This window comes from Borostomias antarcticus (genome assembly GCF_949987555.1).
Source record: "Borostomias antarcticus genome assembly, chromosome: 7".
In the NCBI taxonomy this organism is placed as follows: domain Eukaryota; kingdom Metazoa; phylum Chordata; class Actinopteri; order Stomiiformes; family Stomiidae; genus Borostomias; species Borostomias antarcticus.
In genome coordinates this window covers 4,833,816-4,858,365 of record NC_140240.1, presented here as the reverse complement: position 1 = coordinate 4,858,365, position 24,550 = coordinate 4,833,816, and the positions used below count along the sequence as shown (strand labels likewise).

The following is a 24,550-nucleotide window of genomic DNA, read 5'->3' as shown; positions in this document are numbered from 1 at the left end:
TAGGCATGCAGAACAGACATTTAGGTGATACTGGTCTAAAGACAAAGAATCTCTCCCCCTCTTGAATGATACCAATATGGAACGCTTGCAGTACTGCCCCTCCTTGGATATGGCGGACTCAAGTCCATACGACTGCGGGAGTACAGAGACAACAAGAATGCACGTTCACTGGGCCGCGTTCGGCCTTAACATTGTGATGTGAAGTGGATATTTATTTAGTTACTTGTGGCACCGCCCCGAGGTGGACCCAGACCCATGCCTCCAGGGAAGCTGTTGTTCATGCCAGGGCGGATGGGGGTCTCCATGTTCTCCTGTTTGACCAGGGTGGGGCAGGGCACGTTCCTCCTCCCTGCCAGGCCTGTCCCGGGCCCTCCAAGGGGCTTGGCATCCACAGACAGAGCTCTCTGGTACAGTCCTCTCTGACCCGGGGCCATGGGCCCTCTCTCCCCGTCTGGAACACAGAGACGGACCAGGGGTCAACACAAGGTAAGGTCAAGGGGTTACAAACAAGCACAGTAGGTTGTGTGGTTTGCTGAGTCCATGGTTTACCATGAAAACTGTCCGGGCCATTTCCCTGCTTGTTGCCAACTTCTTTTCCGCTTCTGGAGTCGGGCTCAGAGTAAAACCCAGAGCTGGGGTTTCTTTGGCGACCCAGAATGGTCTCCAGAGTCTCCGACTGAGAAGAGGAAGCAGCGTCAGTTAGGGGATCTACAGAGAAACCATCTGAACTAAAGCAAATTTAAAAAAAAAAGGACAACCTTCATAAGAAAGAAAATAACAAATCTCTACCTCATCAGGTGGCTCTGTTTTGACCTTCCCCTCCATGAAATTGGGGTCAGAGGTCGTGACCCCTGAGCCTGGCCCCTGGGCACCCCTCCCCTCAAGCTCCTCCAGCTTTGGTTTGACGTCGCCTCCTTCCTTGGAGTCGTCCTTGTTGAGAAGGTAGTGAAGGAGCGCCTGGGTCTTCTCCTTCTTGGGGCTGTGCTGCTCCTGCTTAACATCCGGGCCCCGGGCCGCTCCTCCTGCCCCGGCCTCCGGTCCTCCAGCCTCCTGGCCCAGGGGGGCCTTCCCGGTGGCCTCGGCCGTGATGCGGGCCACTTCGTCTGGGGTGTTGCCGTTCTGAAGCAGTTTGTGGAGGATCTTGTGCTTCTCCTGCAGCGACTGGTTGGCGAAGTGCCCCGCCGCCGCAGCGGAGGACGCCGCCCCCAGGCCCTGTGGACAAATCCCCGCGGTGGAGGAGGACACGCCGGTGGAGGAGGGGCTCGTGACACAGGCCATTCCGTCCTTAGCCTCGGCGCCCATGGGGGCGGAGCCGGAGCCAGGCACGGCACTGGGCTGCGCCAGCTCATCCGTGGGAGAGGTGAGGAGCTGAAGGAGCTTCTTGTGGCCTTTGGGGTCAGGGACGCGGCGGCTGGGCTCGGCCCCGGTCTGCGCGCCCTCTCTGCCGGCCTGGCTGTCCGGCTTGTCTGGCGGCCCCTCTGTGGTGGGCGTGTGCGGGTGCTGCTGTGACTGGTGCTCGCCGGCGCCTCCCAGAATCGAGCTGCCTGGGCCCTTGGAGTCGGCGTGGGCTAGAGGTCCCGGTTTGCAGGGCCCGCCCTGGGCCTGGTTCTGGCTTTGCTGGGCGGAGTTGATGCTGGGGGAGCCATCAGGCTTGTGCGGCAGAGGAGATGCGAGGGCCGAGGGGAGCGAAGAGGGCATGGAGGCGCCCACCCCCTCGCTGATGGCCTGCAGGGCGTTCAGGGAGCTGCTGGAGAAGGTGGCGCCCCCCACCGAGCCCCCATGTCCACCTGGGTGACTGGAACTCATGGGAGAATGCATCCCTGAAACACACACATACACACACCTTGAAGTAAAACTGCCATAGACCAAATAAACATGTTCACTTATTTTAAATGAACTAATGAGATTCGAGGCCAACATTTAACATTATGCAATCTCCTATTCTTGAACAGTAGAGTGCGTGCTGGGCATTGACATGAAGAAGAAGCTTTGAGAGGGAACGCTACCTCCAGGTGAGAAGGGCCCGGCCCCCGTTTTGGGGCTCCCCCTAACTCGGGGAGAGCCCATGATGTTCTGCTGGGGGGCGTTCATCCCTGGACTGCCCTGAGTGGGGCTGTTCATCCCCAGTCCATAGACCCCTCCATGGAACTGAGCCTGATGATGCTGCTGCTGCTGCTGGTTCTGCTGCTGCTGCTGGCTCTGATGCTGCTGCTGCTGGTTCTGATGTTGCTGCTGGTTCTGATGCTGGCTCGGATGCTGCTGCTGGCTTGGATGCTGCTGCTGCATGCTATGGTGGCCCATCTGGGTCATAGGATTCATCTGGTTCATGGAATTCATCTGAGAGTTCATTTGGTGCATTTGGTTCATTTGATTCATCGGACTCATGTTGTTCATCTGATTCATGCTGTTCATCTGGTGCATTTGATTCATCTGATGCATGGAGTTCATTTGATTCATCTGGTGCATGGAGTTCATCTGATTCATCCTGTTGCCTCCTCCGTAGGGGGGACCCGCTCTCTGGCCCCCGTGGCCCTGCTCTCCCATGCCGTAGCCTCTGTTCACGCCCATACCTCCAGAGGGGCCCATGTTCATCTGGGCGTTGGGGTTGTTGACCCCTATGCCCTGGGGCCTCATGCCAGTGGCTTGGTTGGGGCGGTAGCCATTCTGCTCCCTGAGATGGATAGAAAATACAATTTAACAGGTATAACATTTTTATTAAAATGCAATGTTATAAATCTTAATCAGAACATCAAAACATATCACATATCTATCCAACTGATGGATGTAATCAAACCCAGTTTGGTACGGGGACCCTGTGGGCATGGCAGCGAGAGATGTGAATGTGATCACCTCTGTAGGAGGTGGGTGGAGAGGAAGGTGGGCGGCTCGCTGGAGTTGGGGTTGCGGCAGAGGTCGCTCCGGGTCTGGGCTGTGACCGGCGTGCCGTCGGAGAGAGAGAAGCGGTAGAGCGGCGTCTCCGCGTGGCCGTGCAGGAAGGCTGGAGAGGAGAGAGGGGACGATGACGACAACAATGGGGAAAACTAAACGAAAAGGTAGGACTCACAAGTGTACCTACCAAATAAATACAGGCAAATCCACCACAAAAAGAAATAGATAACCTAGTGCAGGTGAATAGGCGTGTGTGAAAAGAACAGGGGTACTTAAGATATGCCCAGATTGTGTTAGAGAGCCAGAGAGGGCGAAATGGGTGGGGGGCGCGTACCCTCCTGGTAGTGGCGTTTGTAGGACCAGGGCTGGCCCTCACTGCGGTGGAGGAACATCTGCATGCAGCGCCTGACCAGGTCCTCCCATCCAGGACGCATGGTGGTGTGGAGGGAACTCTGCTGCTCGATCTCGATCAGTTTACCTGGGAGCACAACAACACACGGTAAATAGTAAAAATGGACTGCACTTATATAGCGCTTTTCCACCTTAGTGGCACTCATAGCGCTTTACAATGGCCTCTCATTCACCCATTCACACACCAATGGCGGTAGCTGCCATGCAAGGTGCTAACCTGCTCATTGGGAGCAATTTTGGGTTAGGTGTCAGTCTTGTTCAAGGACACTTCAACATGTGGACAGTCGGAGCTGGGATTCGAACCACTGACCCTTCGATCATTGAACGCCCCGCTCTGCCAACTGAGCTACAGCCGCCCCGGTAGCCATCATGAAGAGGGAAGGTCAGTTCAGTGAGGCATATGTTGTGTGTCAGTGTGTGGCGTCGGTCCCGTTTTGATCATCGGTTCAAGTATAGTGTGGTTTCTATCCTTAATAGTTATTCTTGTCTTTTTATTTTGTCATCTATGAGTTGATATGCATCTCCTGGATTCTCGTAACTTTTTTTTTTTTTAAAGCTTTAATATTTATTGGGTTTAACCATTTATTCTCGTATTCATCTTTGTGAGTTGCCGTTGAACGGCAACTGAAAATAAGGTGTGAACAGTGTGGCGTTGTGCTGTCTGTGATGGAAGTCTCACCTGAGAGTTCGTGGCGGGTACTGAATCTCTCCGTCCTCTCCACGGCTGTGATGCGCCGAGCCACACAGATCATACATGACTGCAGGTCTGGACACGCCATCAAAACACACAGAACACAGCCTGGTCAGTCCTCGCAATCCCCACCTTAAGAAAACTCAATCTGTCTGGTTTAATACAACACTATAAACTCAGAATAATCAAATCAAAACTTTATTTGTATAGTGCATTTCATACACAGACGCAACACAATGCGCTTTACAGAGAAAAGGGGGGATGTGTGTTGCTACCCCTACATTTTCCAGAGGGAAGCAAAGGCAGAACAGGGTTAGCAGCATGCAGAGCCACATAAGCAACACACATTTTCACCAGACCATGCTAGTCAATGAGCAACAAACATCTATATATACACATCTATATATATATATATATATATATATATATATATATATAGATATATATATACACAGTGCATAAAATGATATACACCGATGTATACGAAGGATTCACTAGCAGGCTGGAGGCTGCCTCTCCCTGTCTCTATGTCCAAGCTAGTGATTGTAGGCGAGACTGAATAGGTAAGTCTTAAGATCTTTCTTAAAAATGTCCACAGTTTCAGCCCTTCTTAAGTTCTCTGGCAAGGTGTTCCAGAGGTTGGGGACATAGAAACTGAAAGCTGCCTCTCCTGTCTCTTGGTCCTGGCTTTTAGAACTTTTAGGAGTTCAGTGAGGACCTGAGGGGTCTGTTTGGCATGTACCTAACAAGCATGTCTCAAATGTATTCAGGTGACTGTGGAGAGATTTAAAGACTTGTAAAATAATTTCCTAGTCAATTCTAAAAATGACAGGGAACCTGGTAGTGATTGTAAGACTGGTGTGATGTGTGCCCTTCGTCTAGTCTTAGCGAGGACTCGTGTTGCAGCGTTCTGTATCATTCCTAGTTAAGAGAGCTTGCTGGAGTCAGCATTAATCATTTACCACGTTGACTAATGCCGTCTCTGATGGGCACAGAGACCAGACTGGAATGTGTCAAAGATACAGCTAAAGATACATTTATCTGTTTGAAAACATTTTTTCCCACAATTTTACTCAAAAAGGGAAGCTTGGAGATTGGTCTAAAATTGCTAAGAACTGAAGTTCTAGGTTACTTTTCTTCAGAAGCGGGCATGTGGAGGATTTAAGTTGTGATACTACTTTTCTCAGCATTTGCTGTATCAGCCAGTGTAAACAAGCTCATATGTCCATTACATGGAGGAAGAGGTTTAACAACCAAAACGCATGGCCTTTCCTGGGTGATATTTCTCCTAATATTCGTTATCTTATCTCTGAAGTATGCTGCAAATTCCTCACATTTGGAAGTAGAGAGCAGATTATGAAGGTGTTTTTTCAGCAGGATTTATTAGGCTATTAATCGTTGAGAAGATCGCTCTAGAATTACTTTGGTTTATAGATATTGATTTTGAGAAGTGGATCTTTCTTATTGCCTTGCTAAAGGCATGTTCTTTGAGAATATCATGGTGGAGCTTTATGTTTGGCTGTAACCTTTTTCAGTTTAATAGGTGCTACAGAATCCAAGAATGCCCTTACTTTGGTGTTAAATGTGGTTACTAAGTCTTTATCAATATGTGATGGCCTTACATCTGGAGTTGATAGAGTGTGTTCTTAATTACTTTAAAACTATTAGCCACTGCAGAGGTAAGATGACGTTTCTTGACAATGCGTTCAGCATTTAGAAACCAATGCTGTGAAGAAGATACAGAAATGGTCGGAGAGAGCAAGGTCACTGATGGCATATGGACAGCAATAGTCTCTGTGGGGGAAAGGAACCCAGGTCTTTGGTGGTGGAGCGCTGGTGAGATGGACCTCCTGTCTCCTGTTGGCTAGTTAGCTATCCCAGTCGGGTGCTGGCTAGCAGCGGCTAGCTGCAGCAATGTAGCTGTAGCCTATTTCTTGTGTGACTCCTGAGTCCAATCTGATCTAGACTCGGGGCTCGAGATCCGAACGTCAGATTGCTAAATACCACCTTATGTCTGTGTGTGATTTTGATCACGGAGATGTGGTATAAAAATGGATAAAACTGGAATAAAACGATAAACTTTGGGATAGCTAGCGAGCGCAGCAAAACTCCCAACATACTACTTCCTACTAGACTAGGGAGTCTAGTCCCATGGGAGTCTAGTAGAATAACTCAATATGCACGTCCAGCACGCCTACCACCGTCCCCCCCAACAACCCTCGTACCTTCTCCCTCCTCCATCATGGCGCGGGGCTGAGTCAGGGCGAAACACTGCATGGTCTCGTAGCGCTGGCCACCAGGCCCCTCCTCTGACGGCCCGTGGCTCTGACCATGAGGGTACTTCACCAGCATGCGGCAGTTGAAGGTGTGGCTCTTCTGCCGCGGAGCCTCTCCGCCCCACGACCCCCCATTGGGAGCTGCTGAACAAATGACATGGGAGACGACGCGCGGATGTCTTAGCTTACCTCCAAGAATGACAGTTCAGAAGAAGGTAAGATTGATTGACTTCTTGAATGTGAGGAAATGAATGTGTGTGTGTGTGTGTTTAAGTGCGTCTCACCGTTGGTCTTGGGCAGGTTTTTGTGCAGCTCCTCCCGGTCCTGCTCGTGGAGGATGTTATAGACGCTGGTGTTAATCAGCTCCTCCTGTTTGTACTGCAGGTACTGGGTGACGTTGTCGGACACAAACACGATGCTGCCCTCCCTGTTCACCACGAACAGGAACCCATCCAGGGCCTGGTGCAGAGGACAGATGGGGAGAGGCGGAGGACGGGAGGCGGAGGCAAACATATGGGAGGGAATTATTAGTGAACAAAATGTGATTACCTCCATCCATCTTGCAAAGTACCTTCGCCCCCCACACAGTTAATGCCTATTGAACTTAACTTGGCCTCCATGTCACCCATTCAACAAGACCACCAGTCCAAACATACGGAGGTCTGCCTAATTATGTTGCCCTTTCACCCTGCCCTATCCCCAGACTGACCTGTAGTAGCAACGGTCCCAGACGGTCCTTGTCGATGACCCCCTGCCCCGTAGAGGACACGTCTGCCTTCTGGACGTCATCATCACTGCATGAGCTCTTCCCTGAGCAGGGACAAGGACCCACAGACAATCTCTCACAGTCTTCAATGAATACTAAGCGTGTCACATTCAGTCACACACAAATAAATCACATCTCTATTACCTCTATGCTAGGAATAACAAAAGCTTAACAGAACATGATGTTTCTCTCTTCCATCATTTTATGAAACGTGAATCAAACACCCGCCTGATTACCAACGATTGCCACCAGATGGCAGCATGGCTTACGTTTACATTATCAAACGCTATTCCATTTTGTATGTGGATTACACATTTGATGTAGAGCAGGGAGGGAATTCAAGACAACTTTTCATCCTTAAAAAGACATGAGGAAAAAAAGGGGGGGCGCTAGTTAGACGCTTGAGCAGTGAGGGAGGAGGAGAGAGAACGAGGGAGAAGGAGATAGGTGGTTAACAGAGACAGCCTCCTCGTTCACTTCCTGTAACTATGGCAACCTGGCTGCACAACGTTGGGAGCAGCAGCAGCCAGCTGTGGGCCTCTGGGCGGACTCCAATCTTGATTCCAGCCCGCTCCCCCTCCTCCTCCTCTTACCCTCTGGTATCTTCAGTGTGTCAATAGATGTCAGAAGCAAATACACACCAGAACAACACATAGCCAGAGGCAGCACGTACACAGCCAATCAGAATTCTAGGTGGAGCTATTACCATCAACCTACCTATCCAGCCGTTTCGGACTGGATGAGGGGAGAGTTAACGAGAGTGTTGGGTAGGTAGTGATTTTCAGGATGGATCTAGTGCAGCAGGAGCTTCCCTCCTCCTCCTCCTCCTGCTGCTCAGTGTCATCTGTCTCCCAGGATGGGCCTGTGGGCCTGGGGCAGATGAGGCCAACCGGCCACACATGGCCCCCTCCACCATCATGGCTACAGCTCCATTACCGGGGTTCACTTACCCCCAATCTCAACACACAAGCAGGCTGACGACACCGGCGCAACCACCAGCGCCGTGCCCTGAACACCTGAGCGCTCGCCTGACACGTTCCTAGACAACCACTATTACACCAGAAAGACCAGACAGACAACGTGACCAGACAGACATTTGCCCCTGGAAATCTCAGGTGCATTAACTCTTTAAATCACACAGCGGTCGGAGTAATGGCCACCGTGGCGTGGAGCGTTGAGGGGGAGGGGGTGTCCTACCTTGCTCCTTGATCTGCCTGATCTGTCGCACGGTCTCCTTGAGGATGGCGCATTTATCTGGTTTCACGTTGAAGCTGTCGATGTTGCCGAGGTTGGCGGAGATCAGCTCGGCCAGCTCCTCGATGTACTTACTCTCCTGCTCCCTCCTGCGCTTGTCACACCTGCCGGGCACACGCACACACACGCACAACGTCAGACACCGTCACCATGACAACCGCACCTCACCCTCTTTTAAGGGCCGCCCTGACATCATTCAACTACTCTCTGACTGATAGAAAAAAACAAAACGTATCAATCAATCAATCAAAGCTTTATTATTATTATTAAACGTATCAATCAATCAATGCTTTATTATTATTATTATTATTAGTATAAACTAAAGAGAGGATAACTGACAAGCTACACGAGAGGGGACACACATGGTAGGACAGGCAGACAGACAGAGAGACAGACAGACAGGCTGACAGACAGAGAGACAGACGGGTATTCACAGAGCTCCCACACGGACGGGATGACTCACCCCAGGCCTGGTGTGTCACAGGTGGAAAGTTTGCGTTTCCTGTCGGAGCCCAGTGGCTCCAGCGAGTTGTCCCCTACACCACTCATCCTCAGCGCATATCAGCACCTGGAGACACACACACACACACACACACACACACACACACACACACACACACACACACACACACACACACACACACACACACACACACACACACACACACACACACACACACACACACACACACACACACACACACACACACACAAACACAAACACAGTTCAGAGATGCCAAATGTTTCCTAGAAGGGGAAATGGACCACAATCCAATACGCAATAAAAGTGGATATGTCCCAAATTGCTGATTGTAAACAAAACTGGAGACTATTTTTGGAGACACCTTGAGTGTATATTGCTGAAGAAATGTACCAAAGTCTCCAAATTGTTTCCTGCAGTCAATTGCATATGAAGTAAATCCCACCTACTCAATAATTCTGACGTTAGTGTTTGACGAGCCAAACAAATACATTTTCCTACAACCCCTAAACCAACGCTTGGAATCAAAAGAACAGAGAGTCGGTCTTAAGCTGGGGGATATAGTGTCCTGTTGTCACAGGCGTCTCCCTCCATTCTGCCTGATAGGAGGAAAATCTCATCTGTTCCAGAGTGAAGAGCGACTGATGATGATGTAGTGATTTAGAGCCCCGGGGGAAATGGGTCAGCCGGCGTTCAGATCACGGCTAGAGCTGCGGCTTGCCTGCCTAGTACTGCAGCAGCAACACCACACACACACACACACACACACACACACACACACAGACACACACACAGACACACACACACAGACACACACACAGACCCACACAGACACACACAGACACACACAGACACACACACACAGACACACATACATGCACGCAAACACACACAGACAGACACACACAGACACACACAGACACACACACACACACACAGACAGACACACATACATGCACGCAAACACACACAGACACACACACACACACACAAGTAGGCTCCCAGCATATTCACATGCTCGGGCATGTAGCTCCTGGCACAGTCCGTGTGTGGAACTGGGAGAGCCGGTGAGACAAAGACTGATCTGTCAGAACCACGCAGATACAGCCGACACGAGACCCAGGGCTTTTGGGAACAGAAGGCAGGAGCAATACCCAATCAAAATAACCCACGGTGAACTCTACTCGGATCAGCTCGTCCTCAAGATTAAAAGACTCCCCTAAAGATTTCCCTAGATTTCCCTGTGCACTACTCCATCATCTGCAACCACCATTTCTTTCACCTCCACATCCAGCATGCTCATTGGCCGCTCTGCAGAGCATACCTGCCCTGGCGTCGCGCGCGTCATCGACTCTCCCAGCACAGCTCTCTCCCCCCCCCCCCCAGGCCCCTTCTTGCTGCTGGAGAACCGTGCCCTGGGTTTCCTGCTCTGGCCTTGGCCCGTGGGTGACCTCCTCCGGGTTCAGACGGCAGGAAACCAGCGCGGGCCGGCAGCCTCTCTAAGGTCACTGCTCTTTCCCTTTCCCCCCGGCCCAGAAAAAAAAAGCAACGACATGGCAGACGCATTGTTTCGGCTCCACACGCACACGCGGAGCCACCTCGGAACTGCGTGGGGAAGGGCGTGGGGCACGCAGTCTGCACACTCGGGGGGGGGGGGACGACACTCGCTTTCATAAGCTCACGAGTGCACGTGCCCACGGTCTCTCTCTCTCACGCACACACACACGTACACACACATGCACGTATACACATGCACACAGACGCATACATACACACACGTGCACGTTCATGTACACACACACAAATACGTGCACGTTCTTGTACACACTTTCATGTACACACACACACACACACACACACAGACACACACACGCAGGATGAGCTCATCGTTCCTGAGTGGAAAAGTGCGGAACGGATGAGAGTCGTTATGCAATTCCAGCCTCCAAACCGGCAGGCACGGACGTGTGGATTACTAGAGCACCAGCACCAGCTCAAAGACTCGCTCGCTCGTACCCATAAATCTAGCGCTGCGTGCTCCCCGTCCGTCTCCTTTTCAACACTCCTCTCTGCAGCTATCCAGCCCCCTCCCTCCCTCCTCTTTCCTGTCTGCACGTTCACCTCTGCCGAATGGTGGGAATGACGCCATCGGGCCCCGTTCAACCCTTGCACCCTGCGACGCTCGCTAACACAGCAGGCCCAGCGGAGAGCCCAGCCACAGACAGCCCAGAGGGATTTCGGGACAGGGTAGCGGCGCGGCGAGCTACCGTAAGGAATGAGGAAGAGGGCGATGTGCGCTACTACGACAGGGAAACGTTTTTTATTTCCTTACAGAAACCCTGTAACCTCACCCCGCCATTGCTGCGGCAGAAATAAAGCGTTTGGACACATGAGCGCAGCTAGGCGTCACACGCGAACGTGCCCGACTGAGGAACCAGTTACTTCTGTCCCGTTTAGGCTGGTTATTGTTTTTCTTCACCGTACACTCTACTTTTCCGTACCGTTTGACAACTTTAAGACCTTCCGGCGAGACGCCCGATAAGACACAAAACTCTGGAGGAGACAGAAATGAACGCTCAACTCTTCCATTTGAGAGGTGCAGCAGCCCACCACAGATGAGTCACAACAGGCCTGGCATTATGCAAATGCCCCTGAATCAGCCACTTCTGACAATGTGAAACTTGCCCGGCGATAGAGAAGATCTGTTGTTCGCACCATCAGGTGCAGAGTAGGATTTAAAGTGATAGCAACAGAATAACAGTTTACGGACGCAGGGCCATCATCAATTGTGTGACTGACTTCTAAGAAACTTGTGCACTGAAGAGCTTAGGAACCTTAGCGTGACTGAGTCGGAGACACCAGTCCCTGTTCGAGCTCTGTGCAGAGAATGGCCTTTGTGTGTCAGTGCGTCCTGAAGCAAGAGGAAATGCAGCAGTTCACACACTGACTGGGCCAGGCTGACTGTAGACACAGGCCTACATTTATACATCATCACCAGAGAGGCACTCTGGCCTCTATGTAGAAATAGACTGACCAGACGACCACCATTACCAGCATCTAGGCCTAACTACATGGTTGTGGTTACATGGATCAAATGCAATCTGGAAGGGTTATGGGCAGCCATAAGTCCTTCCATTGGCTGGCTAGATGACAGAATGGAACAGCCCAACCACACTCCACAAGTTGACTTAAAAAAAAAAAAAAAAAATCTTTATCAAACTTCACAGGAATAATTATTTTCTAAAAATAAGCAGGAAGCCGCATGAGATAGCATCCTGTTTGTGTCCTCTCATACTGTCCCCTGCGTCATCACTTCCTCTTCCTGGAAATGTGGCCACCAATTCGCCATATTTACATATCGTGGGTTCCTGTCCCCTTCCCACTCCCTCCGATCTGCTCAGCTCTCACACTGCTGCTGCCCGTCAAGCTCTCCGCCTTCACTCTTCATTTCCTAATCACTTGGGACCCCATAGTTTTCCTTCATTAGGTTGATCTCCTGCCTCCACACACAAACTCACACACACACACTTCTCTATACATAGACCTGCACCAAGACACTAAATACACAGTGCCACTGGAGACAGTTGGTGTGTGTGTGTGTGTGTGTGTGTGTGTGTGTGTGTGTGTGTGTGTGACTGTGTGTTCGCCTATTGGATCTCCCTCCACACAGATCACATCCAACACGTCTCTGTCGGCACCGCAACTGAGCTAAAGCTGGAGCTGAATAATTAAACAGACACACACACGCACACGCGCACGCGCACGCACACGCACGCACACACACACACACGGGGAAAAGGAACGTGTGTGTTGGCTCTAGTCAACGGCGGCACCACCATTGCTTAGTTTCAAATTCCACTTTCAGACAAAAATGACTGCTGGTTAGTAAACAATTGAGCACACATAACCTGGGTGAACGAGACAGGACCCACTGATGTAAGAGAGACACACCGGAAAAGTACAGGGAACAGAGAAGACGAATGGGGGGGGGGGGGGGGGTAACAGAGAGAGAGGGAGGGATGAGAGGAGGGGGAGTGGCTGAAGAGGAGGAGGAACAGGAGCTGTGGAGCTGCATAGTCACTCAGTCAGGACCAGAATAGCGAGGACATTCCAGAAGATCCTGAAATAAAGCCTGTAATCTGAGCCCTGTGAGAGGAGGCAGGCCAAATAACAAACAAAGTTCAAACACACACACAAATATGCTACACAAACACATAGCTACAGTACTACTATCACTGCACCCAAAACGCATAGCTACGCTACTACTATCACTACACCCAAAATGCATAGCTACGCTACTACTATCACTACACCCAAAACACATAGCTACACTACTATTATCACTACACCCAAAACACACTACACCCAAAACACATAGCTACACTATCACTACACCCAAAACACATAGCTACACTACTACTATCACTACACCCAAAACACATAGCTACACTATCACTACACCCAAAACACATAGCTACACTACTACTATCACTACACCCAAAACACATAGCTACACTATCACTACACCCAAAACACATAGCTACACTACTACTATCACTACACCCAAAACACATAGCTACACTATCACTACACCCAAAACACATAGCTACACTACTACTATCACTACACCCAAAACACATAGCTACGCTACTACTATCACTACACCCAAAACGCATAGCTACACTACTACCATCACTACACCCAAAACACATAGCTACACTACTACTATCACTACACCCAAAACACATAGCTACACTACTACTATCACTACACCCAAAACACATAGCTACGCTACTACTATCACTACACCCAAAACGCATAGCTACACTACTACCATCACTACACCCAAAACACATAGCTACACTACTACCATCACTACACCCAAAACACATAGCTATCACTACACCCAAAACACATAGCTACACTACTACCATCACTACACCCAAAACACATAGCTACACTACTACCATCACTACACCCAAAACACATAGCTACGCTACTATCACTACACACAAAACACATAGCTACGCTACTACTATCACTACACCCAAAACACATAGCTACGCTACTACTATCACTACACCCAAAACACATAGCTACACTACTACCATCACTACACCCAAAACACATAGCTATCACTACTACCATCACTACACCCAAAACACATAGCTACGCTACTATCACTACACACAAAACACATAGCTACGCTACTACTATCACTACACCCAAAACACATAGCTACGCTACTACTATCACTACACCCAAAACACATAGCTACACTACTACTATCACTACACCCAAAACACATAGCTACGCTACTATCACTACACCCAAAACACATAGCTATGCTACTATCACTACACACAAAACACATAGCTACGCTACTACTATCACTACACCCAAAACACATAGCTACACTACTACTATCACTACACCCAAAACACATAGCTACGCTACTACCATCACTACACCCAAAACACATAGCTACACTATCACTACACCCAAAACACATAGCTACGCTACTACTATCACTACACCCAAAACACATAGCTACACTACTACTATCACTACACCCAAAACACATAGCTACACTACTACTATCACTACACCCAAAACACATAGCTACACTATCACTACACCCAAAACACATAGCTACACTATCACTACACCCAAAACACATAGCTACACTACTACTATCACTACACCCAAAACACATAGCTACACTACTACCATCACTACACCCAAAACACATAGCTACACTACTACCATCACTACACCCAAAACACATAGCTACGCTACTACCATCACTACACCCAAAACACATAGCTACACTACTACTATCACTACACCCAAAACACATAGCTACACTACTACTATCACTACACCCAAAACACATAGCTACACTACTACTATCACTACACCCAAAACACATAGCTACACTACTACCATCACTACACCCAAAACACATAGCTACACTATCACTACACCCAAAACACATAGCTACACTATCACTACACCCAAAACGCATAGCTACACTACTACCATCACTACACCCAAAACACATAGCTACGCTACTACTATCACTACACCCAAAACACATAGCTACACTACTACTATCACTACATCCAAAACCTGAAGGCCAGGCTTGCCTCTGACGTGAATAATACCCCCCCTGCATAAAAGGTACTTTCACACCCCCTCTTCTCAGTCACACACACACGCACACACTCACACATTCAGAGTAATAAAGCAACAAAAGGCGTCTACTGGAGTTTGGGACATCAAGTGCAAAAGGAAACAAGAGGACAGAATTACTTCCTGTTTTTCTTCAAAGTACAGCCCCACCTCCTCTCCTGCACACTTGAAGCTATCTGCCAGTTTGGGTACAATAGCAGCACAGACAAGTTACCAGCAACATCCCCCCCATTTAGGGCCAGTGTCAGATTCTATATTATGTTCAAGCCAAGTCTGGCTGGGCCGCCATTGTTGAGCCCCAACTATAGCTAATGGCTAGTAGCCTATATGAAAACACACATGATTCTAATGAAAAGAGAGTGTGTGAGCCAGAGAACTATAACTATAAGATAATAGAGAGACAGAGAATGCTGAAGGACAATGGGCTAAAGTGCAGGAAAGCAGACATATGCCAAGCATGTGTGTACATGTGCAGACTTCTAAAAAAGCTAAGAAAGCCTCTATTATCCATTCTGGAGCAAACTGGCGGCTCTGAATTCCAGCCAAGCCCTGACTCAAGAAAAGCATACGGAGAGAGAAAAAGAGAGAGAAAGAGATTGTGGGAGAGGGAGAGAGAGAGAGAGAGAGAGAGAGAGAGAGAGAGAGAAAACAGAGAAAAACACTAAAACTCTCCTCTCGCTGTCTGCACTCCAGGGAAGGACGGTGGGTCTGGAGTGTAGTACAGGACGCTCGGTCTGGAGTGTAGTACAGGACGATCGGTCTGGAGTGTAGTACAGGACGGTGGGTCTGGAGTATGTATGGTAATTCCCTCCCCCCTCCCATTGTATTTTGTATGTCGTAATTGCCTTGTATTTTGTATGTATTGCATTTTGTATGTCGCTCTTTCTTCCTTTTTATGTGTTATTTGTATTGTGAAGCGCTTTGTGCATTTGTGCTGTGAAAGGCGCTATATAAATAAAGTTTACTTACTTACTTACTAGTACAGGACTTGACTGCACTGCATTTCCAAGGCCTCTGACTGCAGGTCTCAGACAGGCTGTCTAAACATAGTGGTTTGGGTTCCTACCACACTCAATGCATTGTTAGCAACGACTGCTTGCCCAACAACGACACGCTTCTATTCCTGACAGTGAGATTTCTCTCACACTGCGTCCGCCTGCATCTCCTATTTCTCAGATGGAGCAGCAGAGTGGAGGAAAAGCAGAGAAAATAAATGGAAGTCAAGACAAAGAGATGACAGATTCTACTGTGTGTGTGTGTGTGTGTGTGTGTGTGTGTGTGTGTGTGTGTGTGTGGTGGCCGAACAGGGAGAGTGGAAGAGGGGTCCTGCAGGAGCATCTCCCTCCACTGCTATCCATCATTGGCACAGACAAAGAGCAGAGGAGAGACAGGACCCACGCAGGCGCGCGCGCGCACACACACACACACACACACACACACACCACAACACAACACACACACACACACACACACACACACACAATACTGTTCCCCCCCATACACTGACTGTCTGACTGATGGAGAGTGCTAGGTGGCTATGATTAGTTGCACACACAAGCGCACAAACACCATCTTGCAACCGAGAGCAAACCAGGGTGGCGGCTAAGCAAATGTGTGAGCCTGTGATCACACAGCTAATATTATGGAAATTAGCTCATTAATCAATGGCCAAATGGCCTTTTATCTGGCTACACAGAGCGGCAAACCCAATCTGCCTCGATCCTGGCCATTCAGAACACACACAAGCACGCACGCACACATCTTCAGCCTTGATTAAGGAAAAGGTGTTTATGGTGGAGACGAGAGAGCAGTAATTTTTATCGAGTCCCTGTTTTGAACGGGAAAGAAAAACAAAAGAGTGTGATCTCATGACTTAATAAATATCAAAACTACTGAATTAGTTCATTTCACAAAGAGAGTAATGCCTTCATTCTGCCCTAAACCCTAGGAGCTGTGCTGCTAGGCTGAAAACCCAGCGTTCATTTTAGTCTGCAGCACAGCTTTGCTGATTTCCCTCCCTCTCTCTCTCTCTCTCTCTCTCCCTCCCTCCCTCCCTCCCTCCCTCCCTCCTTCCGTCCCCCTCCCCTGCTTGTTCCCTCCCTCTCTCCCTCCTCCTGGACCGCTGGAGTAAACACAGGAAGAGAGCGGGCTCTGTTCCACGGGGCGTTCCTGCAGAGCTCCTGCAGGGTCAAAAGTTTACAGTGGTTTTAATTTCACCTTTCCTCAGCCAATCGCAGCGCCACACTGCAGCAGCTGAACTCTGACCCTGGCAAAGAATTCCACTCAAAAGAGGGTCTGACGCCACTTTCGGCAGTACACCCACAACACCCCTTGTTTTTTTTTCTCCAACAAACCCTTTATTTTTTCCCCCAGCAAGTCAATTTCATGAGTTGAGGAAAGTAAAGGTAGAGAGTGCATTCAGAGAAAAAAAACACGGTTCTGGTTTTAATAATATAGCACGTCATTTCTCCTCAGAAACAAAGCCTTTGATTGATCTGGTATTTTCTTGATTGATCTTATTTTCTTAAGAGAAAATCTGCATCTGAATTCACACAAATAACAATAACAAAACCCAGTGATTTGATTCTATTCATAGAATTAAGTGCCTACTGGTGTCTAATCTATTGGTGTCCATAATATTAGCCCTGAGAAGGAGAATGTAAAAGCTGAATTTAGAAGTTCAAGTGAGCAATCAACTCCCACCTAAAAATAGAGATCATGGAAAAAGCTCAACAACACTAACATTCTGACTCTAGCGCGAGTCGTTCTCTTTCACTCCTGCGCCCTGGACCTCCCAAAAGGTCCAGTCTTGCACCCATCACACCACATGCCACACAGATTCAGGTTAACACTATTAAAAGCGTGTTTAAATGACTTATGAGGACAGGCTGGATATGGGGGTCACAAAGACCAAGTGTTGAAAGGGAGAGAGGCAGGGAAGGAGGGGCTACTATGCTAGGGAGCAGAATACTAAGGCATCGTAGTCTCACAATTAAGAGCTTTCACACACACACACACACACACACACACACACACACACACACACACACACACACACACACACACACACACACACACACACACACACACACACACACACACACACACACACACACCTCTCTTAATCTAAATGCAGAGTCATTTTTGACTCTGTGGTGCTCCCCTGTGCTCCATCTGCTGGGTGATCAAGCCAAAACAGGTAAATTAACCTGGACTGCTGCTACATCAGAGAACTCACATCAGCCACACACCATGATCACAACGCTGGTTCACTAACCAATACCAATACTATATTACCAATAGTACCAACATTACCAATACGACCAAACTTATCTAAAAGTATTGCCAAGCCCCTTTGGTGCCCACTACCAGGAGATGTAGGAGTGTGCAACTTTGGTGAATTAGATGTGCTCTAGCACATGGCTGGATACAACGCCCACCTGAATCTCTGTGTCAACCTATGCGAGAGTGAAAATTCTAGAATGGCTTTCACCACCACCCATTTCGGCAAGATAAGTGCCATTCGCTTTTGTTTACATTTTAGCATGTGGCCTAACCTTTGACCTGTGTGGATGTCAGTGTGTGCCCCTACATGTTGTTTGATTGGGATGATGACAAGGATAACAAGGGCAGAGCCTCTCGTTGTTTTTGCCTTCTCTGATAGTGTATGGAGATTTCCCCGCACCGCTGTCTCTCAACCAATAGCAACTTTCCCAACTTGCTAACTAGTACGGGAAGCACAACCTGAATCATCATTCCCACCCATGTCATGCTACCCGCAAGCTACCGCTAGATGGAATGAGGTGCTCCACTACCAATACTGTAGTAGTAAAAAAAATAAAAATAAAGAACGCCCCAAAAAAAACTCTTTAAAAAAAACTCCCAAAAAACAAAGATTATTTAGGAGCACAAAGACAAGCAAGCAGAGTGGAAAGCAGGTCTGTCAACAGTTGTGTCACTGTGCTCACAGCATTTTGGGGAGTTATTAATCAACGTCTTCAATGTTTCCAATGTGACTTGTTTGTTCTTTTGTGTGCGGAACCACAAAGCCATATTCATGTTCAGTTCAAGTGGAAGTCAAGAGTCACAAAATAGACTTGCTGTGTTGCACCCAATTACTCAGAGTCCTAACAGCAGAACAGTGTGGCTCTCCTCTGAAATTAGAAAGTGTCACTGATCAAAAAAGTGACCCCTTGGTTGCTTTGGGTGTCACCGTAACAACAGACCAGACCACATAGCTTAAACACAGAAAACAGAGGTGACAAGGAAGGAAACACGTTTAACGTTTTACCCTCCAAAAAAGCTTTCAGCCCAAACTAATTCAATAGCATTACAGTGCTGATGAAGATTACAATAAAACAAGCAGTCCTCCGCGCTGGCGTTGACATACTGTAGTAAATCTGAGGTCTGCTCGCTGGTCGACCCAGAATAGCAGGGGCCTCTCACTTGAGGGTGGAATTCTGTGTCACTCAAGACTTAACTTTCCTCTGAGTCGTGGAGGGGCGGAGGCAGGGTGACCGCAGGGCAGGAAGGGGGTGGGTAAGCAGGAGGGTAGAATGAAAGCAAGGTGGCCATGTAGCAGTTGAGAAGTTCATCCAGAACTGACACACGCGCTCTCTCTCTCTGTTCACTGCCTGCCCAACTGACAGAGAAGGCATCTGGTAACGTTTAACTCACAAACCAAATCTTTCTCCCCCCGCCCCAACACCAGCCCCCCCCCCCCCCTCTCTTCCCCAACTTTATAAAAGGGGGCCTTAAACAAAACACAAACAAGGTCTTGCTAACATTTTACAATGGTAACAAAACCAAGGCAAGGAGCTGCCCTCCGGTTGGCTTGTTCAGGTGAACCCATTTTATGAGCATTCTTCAGCCAAGGGAGAGAAAGTAAAGGGGGGGGGTTCACCCCCTCCTCTAATAAACCAAACCCTCCCTCAACCAGCAGTGACTACAGAGGACTAACTGTTCCAAAGCCTTGCTGGTTATAAATTGGAATTGGGTGCAATGATTGCTTCAGGCTGCCCGTTTGGCTCTAATAAGTGTGCATGGTGCTCACATATGGCTAAACTAGCCCTGCATTGGAGTATTACCTCAGAGTTGAAGAACAGGGGGATGAGGGAAAGAAGCAGAAGTAACTAAATCCGCACTGCAAACTACATGACCTGACAGAGCCAGCAAGGTGACTTCAGAGACTTCAGAGAGATAAACAATCCCGTTTATGGCGCTGTGCAACACTTTTTACTCTGCTCTTTCCCTTACACTCTTTCAGAGAAAGAAGCCTTGAATATTTCATTAGTGCCAGCAAAACTCTCCCATTGAGTTCAGTTCTCTCTTGGGCTCTTTCCTTAAGACTTACTCTGAGTATTATGCAGTTCTGTTGAGCACCATGGAGAATTCTTCACACTGAGGCTGTGGTTTCCTGTTCCCTCGGGTGGGTAGCACGTACATGCTAACAAGCACAGAAAGTTTACTATCACCACGTGACTGACCTTGACAAGTTGGACTGTGTTGTCATAAGTCTAGATTTATTAAAAAGACTTTATGAAAAAAAAATTATACTATAGTGAAATACTAAGTCAACTTTTTTGTTGATTTTGTGTTCATGCATGTTTACACAATCTAGGCATTCTAAGTAATCTGCTGTTACTTTGTTTATTTTTTGTTACACTCTTGTACATTTGGATTCTTGTATCTACTGTAAATTTGTTATTAAATGTATATAAATACACATTACATACTAATGTATATAATTAATATGTAATGTGTAGTCTTGATTGCACTTCTTGTATACTGCTGCTGTAACAACCCTAATTTCCCCTCTGGGATCATTGCAGTTCTACTTACCTAACTTAAAATGTGTCCATGAGGCATCCGTATGTGATATTTTTGAGACATTATTTGTCGGAGACACAGTATTTTGATCCACTACCTTTCCCATGTGCCACTTACTTTACCTAAGTCCAGCCAACATAGTACATCTCCTGTTGTCCCACAAAAAGGTTTTTAAAAAAACGGGAATATTTCAATAAGGTAAACAATCAGCCTTCCCTTTTACATCAGTGTGTCCACAAGAGTATCCATTAGTCAAGGCGTCTGCCCTTCACGATTAGTCTGACATTTAAACACATCAACACATTTTCCCTCATCACATCTCATGACCATCAAAAGAAACTCTTTACAAAACCAATTTTCTTGCAAGCTCTCCCTCTCTCACACAAACACATGCACAGCTCTGACGACACACTAGAAGAACATCAATAGTGCAAATATGCAGCTTGACAAAGACAGAGTGGATCAAAAAGCACCTCTGAACCATTCAAAAGGTGATGTGGCATCCACTTATTTAGGATTTTTTCCAGTGTTATTCAATAGCAGTAGAATAACAGAAAATTGCATTAGCCTAAACTTTCAAATGGAAAGACAAATATACATAGTACTTTCTAATTTCACAAAATGTAGGCCAAACATGATACCAAACAAATAGCCTCAAAGGTTTGGTGGCAAAAGCCACTGTCAATATCACTATCCAATATGACCAAGCAAGCAATTAATCTGTGACCAAGATCAGCTACCACATAAAGAGTCCTTCCCACTCCCATGAGAAAAAGTGATAAGTTAATGAGTTATTGAGAACACAGTGGTAAACGGACTAAGCCATACATCCAAGTCGCTTCTTCGCCCCATCTGTAGTCAAAGAATCCCTCCGAAGATTGATTCATTGTTAACGCAGCCTGACACCCTGAGAGAGAGAGAGAGAGAGAGAGAGAGAGAGAGAGAGAGAGAAAGGGACAGATAAAGGGAAAGGGGGATGGGAGTGGGGGGCTCCATTTGCAGTGGCATTTCACTAGCAGTTTCCCACAGTGGTCGCTGTTCTACCTTCAAACACCTACAGTTTAGCCAACTACACAACAGACACAAGACAAAACAAAACAGAGAGCAGAGGCGGGTATTTAAAAAGCCTAACATGAAGATCACAAATTCATCAACAGTCTCAAATCAATAGCATGAATCCAAACAAACACCCATGATATAGGCCTACTGCATCCACTAATACTGATCCAAGTCAGGTATGATCAGGATTCCTCAGCTGACTTCTAGTTCTACATGACTTTTGACTGACACAATCTCCAAATCTAACTAGAAACACAAATTCACTCAACCAAGAGTGTGGATGGGTTATTCATGCATGCTGTAGCAGAGGCTTTTGACTAGCATGTTTTGCCCCCAAGCTAAGAGAGCACACCTAGACCTGAACCTTTAAATTCTAGTGACGTGACTCACCTCATTGTCTACAGACACTGAGCAAACTGTCCAAGAATGTTCATTTACTCTGCCAGAAAGTGGATGAGCATGCAAACAAGGTTTATCGGAGCACTGTTAATTCACTGAAATTGATAATGCAGCACTTCATATATCATGTCAATCTCCACCCTCCCAACGTGCAGGGGTGGGAGAGATCATGAAATGTGTTTATTTCTCTTAACTCGCTAACTTCAACTAGCCTTCGTGTAGTGTAACCCCCCCCTTTTGCGTTTTAGGCTACGACGTGGTGGTAGATCATTATGCACCATACGATCACAGACAGGCACTTATCCTACCACGAGTTAGCCATAAATAACAAATGTGTAGATTCTCTCGGTGGCAAGCGCAACGACGATGTCGATGTCCTGTTCAAAATCAACCATGACACGCTGTTGCCAATGCAATTTCAACACTCAACTATTCACAGCAGCACACGGTTACAAAGTAGCTCACTAGAGTAAATAGACATTTTGCACTATTAAAGGGCTACACGACGGGAACTACGGTTTAGCGTCGATAGATCATTTGGAATACAGCTGTCTGCATTAGCCTACGTCCACAGTGAAATAAAGTTCACTGTTCCAAAAACAGATAATATATTTGATAATTTCAGACCACTCACACTATAACAGCCTAGCACTCGAGATTTAATCGTCTCCAAAGACAAGCAATTTCCTTTGGATAAACTTTGTAGAAATGAGTGGACATCAGCTTTTCACAACCTTGACGGCGTATCAACACCCGAAGTGTGAGACATTGGTTCTCTATCCACCATGGACAGAACACTTTGAAAAACATTCCAAAATAAACGAAGAGGCGAGCGGATCCACAAGGTGGGTTAAATGTATTACGATCAGCGGTCTAGCGCTGGAGAACAGCAGATATATCTCTACAGCGCTAATGCCACGTATAACCAATAAAAGTGCTACCCACAAAGGAAAACAAGAGGTTTCGGCCAAATAGTAGTCACTACTAGCCTACTTGATAACTCACCCGCTTCAATGCATTCATTTAGTAGGCAACACCAGTTTCTTTTTGCCCACATTAACTCTCCGCCATCTTCAGCACTGTATTTGTTTAAATGGGACTCTCTGGGAAACACTCCTAAAAGCGCAAGAGGCTAGTGTGTAATAGAGCGATATGCCTTCTGGGTAATGGAGTTGTGTTTCTTCTCCATTCGATAGGAGTCCGATAGAGTGCTGTAGAAATGGACTACACATACACGGACACCAATAGGTGAAAATATGGGCAGCGTAAGGTTACATTTCAAAAAGAATAATATGACATGTTAACATATAATTCGTGGCTATTATAATATCCAATAAGAAATTAGATACATCTTATATTTTTCAGGTTAGGAATAAATAACTGGAGTACAAAACAAAATTGGAGTCACCTGTAGGCTAGATGTGGGCTTTTTACATTACACCTTTATTATGATAGGCGCTCTACCTTTGATATTGCTGACTTTTATTAACATGCATTCATGCATTGATATGAGGACTGTCCATTATAAAGCCAAATAAATCTATTTAGACTAACAGGATAGATTAGGCATTATTTGGGGAAGAGTGAATTTGAATGCATGATTCACAATGCATTCCCAGACATGAATGCATTTTCTTATCATTGTACTGTCAGAAAACACTCAAGGAGTCTGTCTGTTTCAATTATGTGAGGGATAGGAAACATGCATGGTATATACACTTAACACAGGTCGATATGCATACACCACATGGGAAAGGGGAACAATTTGCAATTGTGTAGAACTATATGCTCTAGTTAGCCTACAAGAGACATGGGGAGCCCCTCAGTAGAAGAGCCACGGAAGATAGTGCAGTCTCCATGGTGATCTCTCAGGCAAAGCAGTGTAGGATTTCAACTGTTGAGGAGGGAGTCAGGGCTAAGATGGAGGGAGGTAAGAAGGGGGGAGGGGGAGAGAGAGGGAATAGTGGGAGGAAAGTGGCAGTGTACTTGATAATTAGCTCATTGCTTGCTTTTTCTTGGCTGGACTTTTCGCTACAGTCAGCCATGAATCCAAAGGATGGAGGGTTGAAAAAGGATTGGGGAAAATCCACACAAAAATAAATGTGTGTAAAAGTGTCATTAAAAAGTTTTATTAGTAAGGACCGCCTCTGAAAAGTTGACTTCAAAAGGGTATTGTTGAGTAAGCAGTGAAGTTCATTGTCTCTGTAGTTTCACTTCCATGGGCATGTTTACATCTAGGCTACATCATAAGATTATAAAGACTCCTGCCTATTATTCGTGAATTTATGTTGTTCATCATTCAT

The 24,550-nt window shown here is 47.2% G+C and overlaps 1 protein-coding gene across 2 annotated transcripts in view; it reads right to left on the bottom strand.

The window, feature by feature from the left end:
* The window catches only part of ncoa3 (nuclear receptor coactivator 3), a 29,219-nt gene extending 5,868 nt beyond the window's left edge, over positions 1 to 23,351 (bottom strand). The window contains exons 1-13 of one of the 2 annotated variants that reach the window (XM_084440816.1): positions 23,253 to 23,351; positions 8,751 to 8,855; positions 8,231 to 8,391; positions 6,977 to 7,077; positions 6,552 to 6,726; positions 6,217 to 6,411; positions 3,980 to 4,066; positions 3,224 to 3,367; positions 2,851 to 2,998; positions 2,007 to 2,671; positions 790 to 1,820; positions 550 to 676; positions 224 to 451 (exon numbers count right to left, since the gene is read on the bottom strand). In XM_084440816.1, the coding sequence (XP_084296942.1) occupies positions 224 to 451; positions 550 to 676; positions 790 to 1,820; positions 2,007 to 2,671; positions 2,851 to 2,998; positions 3,224 to 3,367; positions 3,980 to 4,066; positions 6,217 to 6,411; positions 6,552 to 6,726; positions 6,977 to 7,077; positions 8,231 to 8,391; positions 8,751 to 8,836 (3,148 nt within the window). In that variant the 5' untranslated portion in view covers positions 8,837 to 8,855; positions 23,253 to 23,351. The remainder of the gene's footprint in view (positions 1 to 223; positions 452 to 549; positions 677 to 789; positions 1,821 to 2,006; positions 2,672 to 2,850; positions 2,999 to 3,223; positions 3,368 to 3,979; positions 4,067 to 6,216; positions 6,412 to 6,551; positions 6,727 to 6,976; positions 7,078 to 8,230; positions 8,392 to 8,750; positions 8,856 to 23,252) is intronic. The other variant, XM_084440817.1, reaches the window with a different exon arrangement.
* Between the last annotated feature and the right edge of the window lie 1,199 nt (positions 23,352 to 24,550).